This window comes from Cervus elaphus, chromosome 16 (assembly GCF_910594005.1).
Source record: "Cervus elaphus chromosome 16, mCerEla1.1, whole genome shotgun sequence".
Lineage (NCBI taxonomy): Eukaryota > Metazoa > Chordata > Mammalia > Artiodactyla > Cervidae > Cervus > Cervus elaphus.
The window spans coordinates 4162126-4175377 of NC_057830.1; the positions used below are offsets into that span (position 1 = coordinate 4162126).

The 13252-nt window shown below is 48.5% G+C and overlaps 1 protein-coding gene across 1 annotated transcript in view; it reads left to right on the forward strand.

Annotated features, from left to right (window-relative positions):
- The window catches only part of BRINP1 (BMP/retinoic acid inducible neural specific 1), a 190987-nt gene that overhangs the window by 150349 nt on the left and 27386 nt on the right, over positions 1-13252 (forward strand). Inside the window, exons 6-7 of the mRNA XM_043870531.1 lie at positions 5883-6119; positions 11028-11250. Coding sequence (XP_043726466.1) covers positions 5883-6119; positions 11028-11250 — 460 coding nt within the window. The remainder of the gene's footprint in view (positions 1-5882; positions 6120-11027; positions 11251-13252) is intronic.

Here is a 13252-nt window from a genome sequence, read left to right on the forward strand (position 1 = left end):
CGTTCCTCTAACGAGCTGACAGATCTCTGCCCCATGTCAGTCTTCCCTTCAGAGTTCTGGTCTCTTCTGAGGCATCAGACTCATTGTTTTCTTCTCTAAAGAATTTGGAAAAATCGAACAACTGAAAAAAAGAGGAACCTTAATCAGATAGAAAGGTGATGGCTAACCTGGTTCTTAGTTGGAAGGGGTAATGTTGCCTAAGGCCTTTGCACGTGGTGTTTCCACTCTCTAGACCACTCTTCCTGTGGATCTCCCATCCCTTGACCCCTGTTAATCCACTGGGTCTCAGCCTAAACGCCACTTCCCTGGGAGAGCGGCCTTTCACTTCCCCTGCTCGACGCTGGGCTGGGTGTTCTTCCTGTGTGTTCTCCGAGCTCTTTGTGCTTCTGCTCGAGCCCTGGGCTCATTGCATCCAAGCAGCTTGTTTACAGGTCTGCCTCCCTCCTAAGCTGTGAGATCAGCGAGGGCAGGGAGGGCCTGTATCCACAGCACAGTGCCTGCCACTCAGTAGGGCTTAAGCAATATGTGCGGAAAGAAGAGAGGAGAAATGGAGAGAAGGACAGACGGCAGGGAGAGGGGAGGAAGGAAGGAAGGATCGTTGAAGTACAAACAATGGAATGATAATAATAAAGACCTACAATAAATACTATAGTGCTATTAAGACAAAATGCCCACTTGGCATTTTCCTACTAGCCCAAATGGGGCTATTTAAGAAGGATTTTTTCCAAGATGGGCTCAAATTTGGTCCAGGTAATGGACTATGTTCCAGCAGGGTGCAAATGCAAGAATCTAACATTTATTGAGCACTTAATTCTATCAGCGTCTCAGTCTGCTCAGGCTGCTATAACAAAATACCATAGATTGGGTGGTCTGAACAAGAGACATTATTTCCTGCCATTCTAGAGGCTGGAGAGTCTCAGGTCAAGGTGCCAGCAGATTCAGTGTCTGGTGAAGACACCTTCCTGGCTCTTAGCAGCTTTCTCAGTGCATGCTCACATGGCCTTTTCTTAGCGTGTGCTCACAGAGGGAAGGAAGGGAAGAGCGGGGAGAGAGAGAGAAAGAGAGAGCGTGGCTTCCTGTCTCTTCCTCTTCCTATAAAAGCAAAGCCTCTTGAGAGTGTCTTGTACCACATGGAGATCAAACCAGTCCATCCTAAAGGAAATCAACTCTGAATATCCATTGCAAGGTCTGATGCTGAAGCCAAAGCTCCAATACTTTGGCCACCTGGTGTGAAGAGCCGATTCAGCAGAAAAGACCCTGATGCTGGGAAAGATTGAGGGCGGGAGGAGAAGTGGGCAACGGAGGATGAGATGGTTGGATGGCGTCACCGACTCCATGGACATGAGTTTGACCAAGCTCGGGGAGATAGTGAAGATCAGGGTAGCCTGGCTTCCTGCAGCCCATGGGGTCTCGAAGAGTAGGACATGACTTAGCGACTGAATTACAACAGGAACAACCAACCCCATCATGGAAGCCCCACCTTGCTGACCTTGTCTAAACCTAACCTCGGGTGTTAGGGTTTCAACATATAAAATTAGGGGTCAGAGGACATACTCAGTCCATAACAGTCAGATGTTTGCTGAAGTGCGGTTTATGCCTTGTTTCCCCTCATTTACTCTTCACAACAGCCCTGGAAGGTGTTTATTGGGATTTTAACTTCACAGGCAAGAAAACTGAGTTTCATGCGGGCTAAGACATTCCCAGAGACTCCTCGGTGCCTGAGGCACCCCAGGGACCCCAAGGCAGGCATTCATCTCAGTTTGCATCCCTTCCCATTGGAGTCACAGAAGGACCCGCTAGAATTTCAGAATTCAGTCAGAATTCCCAGTGTCGAGTCCTGAGTCTTTGACTATGGTTGTGGGGCTCTGGACATGTCCTCAACTCTAACAGCCTCCGAGTTCTCAGGGACAACTCCCTTTCCAATTGGAATGAGAAAGAGGATAGCCCTTCAACAAATGAACATCTGAAACCTCCCCGGGGCTTGGCCTTAACTTAAGCTCAGACAGACTGTCATGGGCAGACAGGCCTCTGTCCCCCTGAAGCCCCCTGTCTAATGGGGGAGAAAATAAAGAAAATGAAGACAAAAGAATAAAATGATTTCATTCAGAAGCTAGTTCTGTGAAGAAAATAGAAGAGGCATCTTAACGTGGGTGGCCTGGGCGCATCCGGATGGCAGGACACGGGAGCCAGGCAGAGATCTGGGAGAGGAATATTCTAGGCACAGAGAAAGACAAGTGCAGAGACGTAGAAGGAACAAGCTTGGCACACAGGAGGGACTGCAAAAGGGCAGGGTGCCTGGTGCGTCCTGGAAAACAGCGGAGAGGGGAAAGGAGGGGGCCGAGGGATCAGAGACATCTTCTCGTGTGACGAAGGGAAGACAGGGTACCTCAGCTCACAGAGACTGCACGTGCAAGACAGAGATACCGTGAGGCGCAAGTGTTGAAGGCGAGCCGGGAGGGGGCTGAGGACGGCGGGGCGGAAATCAAGAAAAGGGCAGGCGGGTGCCGTGAGGGTTGCCACGTCGGCCTTGCCCGCTCCCTGCGACAGCCGGATGTTCCATTTTAAAGTATAACAAGATTGGGGTTTTTTTTGGTAAGTATGAGGTGGGGGGGTGCAGATTCCATATGTTTAGCGTGGGTGAGTTGGTGTGCAAATGGAACTTTCAACTCTTGCCTTCCTGGGTTTTGTGAGGCCAGATTTATATGCTTGGCATTAAGGGTGGCCTTTTTTTCTCTCTCATTTTCTCAGTTTTCTTCTTCGTGTGTGTGTGTGTGTGTGTGTGTGTGTGTCTTTGGGAACTGAGGGGACAGGAGATGCCACCCCAGCCGGCAGCTGTATATCTTTCACACGGCGGATCCCCAGGCCAAATCCCCCTCCACATTATTTACAGCTCCCATTGAAGCGGGCAGGGCTCCGGCGCCCATGCAGGAGGCGCCCAGCAATGGGCCTCTTTGTTGGACGCAGGTCACAGGGAGACGACTCCGGTGGTGACTGCTATGTGAACCTCCGCTGCCGGAGAAATGGTTATGTAACTTTAAATAGTAATGACATTTCGCAGAAAAGTGCTTTTTAATTGCTATGTCTTCATTATTCTCTTTTCAAATTTGCCCAGGAGATTCCGCCTCGGAGTCAGCTTGGCAGGTTCTGGGTTTCCATTTTTAAAGAGCAGCCAGTTTTGCGTTTCAGCTGCTCCCAGAAACCCCCCCAGCCCCAAACTTCATCTGTTTTCAGTTGCATTAAATGGGGTAGGTAAGACCGCGTTTTGTATCCTTGCCAGACAGAAAAATGATTTGACGCAATTTTCGAAAAACGCTCTCCCCCAATTCCTTTTGGGCCAGCACCAAGAATAGAATATTTTATCCCCTGCAAAAGAGAGAAAGAAAATGATGAGCAAGCTAGAAAAATAAGACTGAGAGTGTAGTCTATAGAGTTTCTTTAAGCAACAGAAACTTAACCCCAGTCCATAGACTCACATGCCTATAGGGGATTGGGATCAGCTAAAAATAAACTTTGCTTTGGAAGCAAAAAATGGTGATACAGATAAAATGACTCAATAGTGCCTACTCTGAAAGAACTGCAGACTTGGTCTAGGATGTTGCTGCTGGATTTGATTTGCTCTGCCTTTCCGTATTTGCGTCTTAGCCTCCATACAGGAGCCCTTGTGAGTAGTGACTCAAACTCGTTTGGACCCTTTGCTCGTGGGGTGGAGCACCCCTAGCCTTGTGGTGGACCGTCACCCCGGCTGCCCAGCCCTGCCTGTTAGAACACCTTCTGTGCCTATTGACAAAGGATCTACCTTTCTATCTTCCCTCCCATAAATGCTGGTTCAACAGCACAGAATTCTAAACCCCACTTCTTGTGGAAGCTCTCCAAGTATCTCCACCCTGCATTCTGGGTATCTTTCCTTCTGATTAAATAGTCACAGCTATAATTGTTCTTTCATCTGTCCTTAGGTTTCTGTTGTAACTTTACAAAACTTTAATCAGAGGAATGACATCATAATCATCATCAAGAATAAGAATAAAGCACATTTATCATTTGCTATGTATCAGAGACTATTCTAGACAATTCTTGAGAATTATGTCACTGAGCTCTCTCAGTCACCCTCTGATGGAGGTACTGAGAGTATCTCCACTTTAGAGAAGAGAAAGTGGAGCCTTTGACAGGTTGGCCAGCTAACTTGAGAGGACTTAGGCGGTCAGTAGGGAAGCCTGACTCTAGCAATGCCCAGCTCTTTACTGTGCTACGGTTTCCTACCAGAAGGCATGCTGGAGACACCATCTTCTTTTTCACAAGGCCCCTCTGAAAATAGTCCTTTTTTAGCTGCCATATGACGATAGGTTGAAATGACGGGTTTCAGGGTTTTTTTTAATAATTTATAAGCAAGAGAAAGATAGAAATCTAGCGATGCCACTGTGAAGTTGCGAGTGAGAGAAATGCCGTTTATTCAGCAGATCCCTGATGAGTAGGATTCGGGGTGTCTCTGAAGCATGAATGAGGAGAGCGTTTCAATCCAAAGAGCATGGTCCTCTTCTGCACAGTGGGCGGTAACACCACTACCCCAATACGCATCAGCGGCAAAAACTGTCAGCAGCTCCAAGTGAGGGGGAGAGAAATGTCCCAGGTGAAAGTGCCGGAATGATTTAGTTTAGCCCAGAGTTGTCCTTTTTGGGGGGCACCATCGGCGATGGCCTGCAGTGCTGACATTTCACGGGTATGAGAGAAGCGCTCGTGCCAAGGTAAATCCTTCTCCTTCATTGGTCCTCAGGATCAGGACTCTGATTAGTCGGGTACTTCATGGAGAAGAGACCATGCCGTGTGGTCAGGAGTACTCCTCTTAGACCCATGAACGGCCCATTTCCCCTCAGTGAGCTTTGCCTTCTTCGTATTTAAGCAAAGGAGAGAAAATGAATCGGTCGCCAGTCTTCCCCGATCCCATTGCGTGTACGGGTGAATGATACGGTGGTCCTGTTAAGTTATGTAATTCTGTTTATGTCATTCTTACCTGGGGAAACTACCCAAGTATCCCATTATTCACAGGATAAAGTCCGAATTCCTCTGCACATAATAAAGACCTTTGACCTCTGGCATCTGCCCTCCTCCAGCACTGCCCGCCCACCCATCCGAGTTCACGTCCCTCCCAGCAGCTCCCAGACAGGTGAAATGTTAGTTCTTGCTCCACCTCTCTTTCAAATATGCTTCGTAGTTGTTTTTTACGTAATGATTCACTTTTCAACCGGCCCACCTAGCATTTCCTCTCCAGAGGTTTCCCTGCTATTCCAGCAGTGCTAACACTGCCTCAGCTGTCCAGTTGCCGCGAATGGCCTGCTCTACCCTGGGTCCTTAAAGCTGTGTTGTGATGAGGTGTGTTGTCTGTGCCTGCTGATTGCATTGTAAACTCCCCCAGGGCAAAGATCGTGTCTTTTTTTTTTTTCCCCCCTCTTATAGACCTAGCGCCTAGCTCAGGACTTGTGCTTCATAAATAAGGTTCATAAATATTAGAAGAAAGGAACAGGAAAGAAATGAAGGGAATAAGGAAAAATAAACAGTGAGCTTGTGCTTTCAATAAGGGCTTTCTCCCACAATGGAAAAGGTATATTAAGGGATCTGGCTCTGGCTTCAGTGCTAATATCACGGAATTGCGTATGGAGAGAGCGAAGGTGGCCAGGATCACACTCTGAGAGCTTTAAGGAGAAGCGAGGGAGCTGGAGGCCTCGCCGGCGATGCCCTGCGTGGATCTGGGTGGGCCCAGAGCTCGTCTGGTCACGGCGCATAGAGGGCAAGCTAGCAGCTTCAGAGTCCTGCGTGTCACCTCTTGACACTCTTAATGGAACGCCTCCTCTGTAATCTTCCATTTCCTCCTTCTCGCCGTTCTCCTCCAGGTCTCCAGATCATCTTCCCTCAGTATCTGCAGGAGAAGTTCGTCCAGTCGGCCTTGAGCTACATCATGTGCAACGGCGAGGGGGAGTACGTCTGTCAGAATAGCCAGTGTCGATGCCAGTGTGCCGAGGAGTTCCCGCAGTGCAACTGCCCCATCACGGACATCCAGATCATGGAGTACGCGCTGGCCGGCATGGCCAAGTCGTGGGCCGAAGCCTACAAGGACCTGGAGGACTCAGGTAGGGAGCCTCGCGGGGCCGCTGCACGGACGGCCACGTGCCCGGGGTCTGGCGGGCATCAGGATGGCCAAGGGGGGAATCCGCTCAGCGACCATCCTCCCCGCCCGCCTTTCACTCAGGAGGGTCCAGAGCCGTTCCAGTAGCTGTCAAAGAGGAGGCACTCAATAAATCTCCACCGAGTGGAATAATGAATAACATAATCCAGTTTGTGGTCCTGTGATATATGGCTTCTGTGGTACCCAGACGACAGACAGAATAATGCCTCGGAGCACAGAGGAAGCCTCTGGAGAGAGGAGTCAGAGCTGGTTGTATTGATTCCTGAGTCTGTGTGTGTGAATGTGTGTGTGAGTGTGTATGTGTTTGTGTGTGTACATGTCTCTCCAAATAAATGAACACACACACATGTGCAAATATGGGGATGTATATATGTACATATATGTGTAGATATTGATGTAGATAGCCAAAGAATTCAGCCTGTCATAGCTGGAAGTCACTTTTCAGGTAACTTGGCCATTTCCTGCTTTTTGTGGTGGAGAGAAATGCGTTTCGGGGGAGGACAGTCACCAAGGCTATAAAGTAGGTGAGGCGCAAAGTTGGATCTCTGCCTCATGGAGCTTATAGTTAATGGGCCACCCTGGCATTGATCATCTAACTGTGCAGGTCGTGGTGACATGTTAATCACTTGTGTGTGTGGACTGAGGAGCGCCTGTGAGCAGGTCACGTGCTGTTGGGGGGTGGTGTGGCCGGGGAGTCAGGAGAGGCCCCCTCCAGGGAGAGCGTCAGCATCTGCGTGTGTGCCGAGCTCAGACGGCGGGTGCAGATCGGCCAGCGGGAGGCACCCAGGAGCGACACGGCTGCGATGTGGGCTAGGAGGATGGGATAGACAGTAAAAGTGAAACGTGCAGAGACGCCGATGCCAAGAGGTTTGGGAGGAAAACTTGGCAGGACCTGATGGTAGACTGGCTCTGAGAGTTGGAGGAAGGGTCTTCAGGTGGGCTCTGAGGGCTTTTAGGTTTTTCATTAAGCAGTCTGATGGATGTGGGTACCATTCACAGAGCTAGACCACCCCGGAAGGTTTAGAAAGAAGACTGTGTACTGAGTTTTGGACGTGAAAAACTTGGGAACCCTTGAGACTTCCAGTAGAGATGCCAAGTGGATATCTGGCATTTAATATGTTCTCAGAGATGTGTTAAATAAATGGACATATGTATAGAGCATTTCTATTTTTAGCACAACTTTATATTCCTTAAATCTGTCATACACTGCACTGAAGCATGTAGTGATATCACTGTGTTCTAGAGGAGGGAGGACGCCAAGCACCCGTGTCTCCCCAGGGCCACAGAGTCCGTAAGTGACAGCATTGGTAATGGAAGCCCTGATTCCACATCCAGCGCTCACAGCAGCTTTTGTAACTCATTAATTCTACTTTACCCACCCAACCCCCACACCCGGCCTCAGCTCACTCATCTGATAAATGAGAGGACATGTTTTTGTTTTAAATATTTGAATTTATTTAAATCTTTCTCCAAGGAACCCTTTGATCAAACAAAATCATACCTTGGAGCCACAGTGTACCACAGATAGAAGCTGAGCCATAGAGCGCTGTGTTTGAAAACTGTTGGTTTCCTTGAACTCCGAGCCCCCCGCTCCAGCTCTGGGAGCACAGAAAGAATCCACGATTCTGTTCTTACCTGGTCACCCAGTGGAACTGCGATGCCTTAGGAACCTGCACCCATTAGTCCATTTAAAATCCTGGGAATCTATGAAAGAGGAGAGCTTCATGATGGAAATGTGTTATGACGAGTATTTGGTCTCAAAAAAAAAAAGAAAAAAGAAGCATTTGATAAAATGCTTTTGCAAAGAGATTCTACTGATTGCTAAAAAGCAGAGGTGGGTGTCGGCTGTGTGCACATGTAGTAGGGATGCCTAGCATAGAATCCTTTTTCCCCAAGGAAGAGAAACCGCTTAGGGTGGGAGGGTGGGTAGGCGGGGGGAGGAAATGCAGAAAGCAGAGATGCTGCAGAGTAAGCTGAAAAGGCCGCGGAAATGATTGCTGTGTCACAGTTTGTCTCCACAAAAGCACATTTCCCCCAGATATCCTGCACTTATCCATTTTGAAATGTTTGTGCCTAGGAAGACAAACCCATCCATCTGCACGAAATGTGGCTTGTATATGTGTATTTTCCTCCTTTCCTTTGCAACCCATAACCTTAATGACTCAGGACCAGGTCATTTGGAGGGATTAATGCCTGGTCAAAGGTCAAAGCCATTGATTCCTTCATGGCTGGAGTGTTAGTGGTCAAATAAGAGCTAGTTTATACACGTAAATAGGGGTCTGTTCCTCCTCTGGGCTTCTCTGGTGGCTCAGTGGTGAAGAATCCTCCTGCCAATGCAGAAGACTCGGGTTCGATCCCTGGGTCAGGAAAATTGCCTGGAAGAGGAAATGGCTACCCATTCCAGCATACATACTTGCCTGGAAAATCCCATGGACAAGGAAGCCTAGAGGAATCTACTCCATGGGGTCGCAAAAAGGTCAGACATGACCTAACAACTAAACAACAACGCCTCTTCTATTAGGAGTTTTAGTCAAGAAATTAAATCATTTTCACTTAAAAAAATGTTGAGGACTTTTGAAGACTAGTTGTTTACAATGTTGCATTAATTTCAGGTATACAAAGTGCATCAGTCATACATGTACGTATATCCACTCTCCTTTAGATTCTTTCCCCACATAGGCCATTACAGAGCATTGAGTAGGGTTCCCTGTGCTGTTTCCATTTAGCAGGCTCTCACTAGCTCTCTGATAAACGGTTGTGTGGATATGTCAGCCCCTGGCTCCCAGTTCATTGCCACCCCTCTTCTCCCCTGGTAAGCATAAGCTTGTTCAGATCTTCCTATCAGACCCAGATTCTGGTTCGTTGAAAGGACTGTTATCTCCGAGGTCAACAAAGCCCTTTACAAGATGAGCTGCACTGAGGGGAGAGCCGGACTGGTCAAAGTGTCAGAGTCATCAGGGCCAGTCCCCTGCCTCCAGCCGGCTCGCTGCAGTCATCCTTCCCATCTTACACAACCATCCGCTCAGCACTTTCTGGATTTTGAAAACTAGGCAGATGCCATCCTATGTCACTCTCTGTAGATTTGGATTAGATGCTGTTATTGACAGATGGGAAAACTGAGGCGTTGAATAACAACTGTATAACAATCATGGTTATACAGCCGTCCACAGTTTAAGAATCAGCTTGAACTCCTGCGTGTCTGACTGTCTGTAACGAGGTGCTGAGGTCTTCTAGGAGTCAGAGGCTCCTGTTTTTAGCATCTTAATATAAAATATATTAAAAATGCATAGTTTTTGCTCCCAATTCGCTGGCCCTGTTTATGTGTTGAGAGTAAGTAAATATGCTAAGTAAGAGTACATGTTTGGAGCCACCCAGAGTTCTGATTCTACCACTTACTGGCTGTGTGACCTTGGCAAGTTCGTTAACTCCTCTGTGTCCTAGTTTCTGTAGAAGGAGCTCCCGTCTCAGGCGTTTGCTGTAAAGATCAGTGATGTGTGTTGAGTGTTGAAGACTGAGCTTGGTGCTTATTGAAAGCTTTGAAGGCATTTTTTAAAATGAATGCCTAATATACCTGAGATTTCCTCGTAGGTTGGGTTTTTTGTTTGTTTGTTTTTGACTGTGCAGCAGGTGGGATCTTAGTTCCCCTGCTGGGGAGCGAACTCATGTCCCCTGTGTGGAAGCATGGAGTCCTAACCCCTAGACCGCCAGGGAAGTTCTTTGTGTAGGGTTTTTATAACATAAAGTGAAACTGTTAAGGTTCTGATATAGAGACATAGGATGGATGGATAGATATTCTGACTAGTTAGGCTTTTTTTTTTCCTGCAAAACAGTTAACTCCTTAACGCATTAATATTCCCAATACTGGGGAGTGGATGAGGGTAAGTATTAGATCAGAAAACAACAGCTCATGTTTTAATCCTTCCTCTTGTTACCCCTGGACTGCTCTACCTTCGGAAAATCATTTTCCCACTTGAGGCTTCAGTTTTTCCAAATGTAGAACAAGAAATCTGGCCCAGGTAATTCCTGAGGCTGTGTCACCTTGTGGCGCCTGCTGACACGCTGAAACTGAGTATCCCAACCTGAGGCAGGAGCCCTGGAGGCCCAGGAGTGTGTCCCCATCTCGTAAGCTGGAGTTTCCCAAACTGTGACTTGAGGAAAGGCGGCCTACGCATACAGCTTCCAGTGAGAGCGGGACTCACAGCGGGGAGGGGGTCCGTGTCCGTTCCCTGTCCATCTGCAGATCACATCAGAGAACATTTCAGTTGCTGCTAATATCCCTTCACACGGTCGCTTGCTACTTCCCTACATTTCAGATTGAGACCAGGCATGGGTTTCAGTCACCCAGCAGGCCACAGTATTTGGCTGGAATTTGTTAATATCGTTTTCATCATATTTATTTTTACAGCCTTATTTCTACAGTTCCCATCCTACCAAATGCATGTTATAGTGATTTTCTGTGTTGATCGGGTAAAAATGTGGTTTAATTACTTCAAAGAAAATATTAAGTAAGATATAAGTACAAGTGATATGTGAATACCATTGTAAAGCTGCCATTCAAATGATGGAAGTTTGGGCAACCCTGTCTGAAGTAAGGATGTGGGATGCAGCAAAGTATTGATAAAGACCCATCGTTGACAGCGCAATGGCCTCTTCACTACTGCCAGGAGCAGAGCAGACTGGTGCCGTGTTTATAGGCCGCCAAGGAGTTGGCTTTAGCGTGGGCCTGTTTACTGATGGGTAAATAGGCCTTAGTGCGGGCCTGTTTACTGATGGGTAGGGCCGAGCATTTGAGGCAGCTGCCGATGGGGAATGTCATGCTCAGCCCGTCTCCTTGGCCTTTGTCTCTTGCTAGATGAGTTTAAATCGTTCATGAAGCGTCTCCCTAGCAACCACTTCCTGACCATCGGGAGCATCCACCAGCACTGGGGCAACGACTGGGACCTGCAGAACCGCTACAAGCTTCTGCAGAGCTCCACGGAGGCCCAGAGGCAGAAGATCCAGCGCACCGCCCGCAAGCTCTTCGGCCTCAGCGTCCGCTGCCGCCACAACCCCAACCACCAGCTGCCCAGAGAGAGGTGAGTGCTGGCCCACCCTCCGCCCCCGCAGGCTCAGACCTGAGAAGGAGCCGGACGCCGGGTAGAGGATGCACTTGGAACACCCGGCCTCGCGTGGTCCAGAACCGCGGTCTCTCGGGCTTCTCCCCTACTGACCCTGGGGGACTGGGTTTCTTACCTTTTCCGGAAAATACCCTGAACTTTCAGCATATGTGTTGTCTGATCCAGCTCACTGAGGAAGGAAATTAACAATAGACCCGACCGCTATGTGACATTATTCTGGTTGCTTAAATGTATTATCTCACTTTAAAATTACTTGGCAAAGCCGTTTTTAGCATCCTCATCTTAGTAGCGAAGAAACTAGGTTAGTGAATGAATTGAACAACTTACTGATTCAGGGCCTCTGATCAGGGCCTGGGGTAGAGTGAAGCAAAGGAGGCGCCTACCATGAGAACTTTAAGGGAGCACTACTCCCCAGTCATGCAGGGGCGGGGTCCTCCCTGAGAGGGAGCGTCTCCTCAAATGCCCACTTGCCTTGCGAGCCTCAGCCCCGCACCATCCCTGCTCGCCATGTTCCAGGTGTTCTGGCGAATGATGGAGAAGATGGGGGTGAGCAAGACTCACAGGGTCGTGCCCTCCTAGCACCTAGGGTCTGTCTACTCTCTCAGGAGGATTCAAATTCAGAATTCAAACCCAAGTCTCTTAGACTCCGCTCTCCCAGGGCATTTATGAGCTACATCAGGGGGTTTTCTGTATTGGTGTCTCCAGGGTTTTCATGCAGGCATCATGGGAGAGTAGGAAGGCAGGCTTGGGGGTCTGTCCACCTTGCTCCTGCCAGAGCAACAGTGCTTGCATCTGTTTCATATTTGGGGGCTCCACGTTCAGTTTTGGTCAGTGAAAGTGGATCCACTCTTTAAAAGACTGAGGCTCAGTCACCTTCACTTAGCAGATTCTATGCCAGTGTGCGTGCATGCTCAGTCGTGTCCGACTCTTTGGATCCCAGTTTCTTTGTATACCTATCCGGGCTCATCTCTATTCTCCCCATTCCCCCAACTTAGGTCCCTTTGCTTGCATCTCGCTTGTGATCCTTATTTTGTGAAACAAATGGAATTTCAGCCAGCAGCGGCTTACTTGTTGAAATGCTGCAGGAGGAGGGACTAGGAAAGGGGTCCCTGGTCATCTGCGCCAGATCCCAGACTGCCGCCGTGAGTGAGGGGCTGGAGTGGATTCTTTTAGACCCACCGGGCGTCTGTGACCTGCCTCAGGCACTGGGGGAGACTCAGAAATGAACACAGTAACAGTGTCATGAAAGAGATCTCTTAGTGGAGGAGTGAGGAGGGGGCTCTGTTGGCAGTCAGGAAGTGCTCCCCACATGTATCAACTTCCTAGGGACACCATAGCAAAGTACCACAGATGGAGTGGTTTAAACAACAGAAATGCATTTTCTCCCAGTTCTGGTGGCTAGAAGAAATTGGAGTGGGTGGTTTCTCCTGAGGCTTCTCTCCTTGGCTTGTAACTGGATATCTCCTCCGGTGTCGTCACGGGGTTTTCTCTATCTGGGTGTCTGTATCCTAACCCTCCTTTCTTATAAGGACACCAGACCTGTTGACTTAGGGCTCATCTCAGTGACTTCATTTTAATTTAATTACCTCTTTAATGTTCTTATCTCCAGAATCACATATAGAGATACTGGGGTAAGGACTTGAACATATGGATTTCAGTTCAGTTCAGTCTCTCAGTTGTGTCCAACTCTTTGCGACCCCATGAACGGCAGCACACCAGGCCTCCCTGTCCATCACCAACTCCTGGAGTTTACTCAAACTCATGTCCATCACGTCGGTGATGCCATCCAACCATCACATCCTCTGTCATCCCCTTCTCCTCCTGCCCTCAATCTTTCCTAGCATCAGGGCCTTTTCAAATGAGTCAGTTCTTCGCATCAGGTGGCCAAAGTATTGGAGTTTCAACTTCAGCATCAGTCCTTCCAATGAACACCCAGGACTGATCTCCTTTAGGACAGACT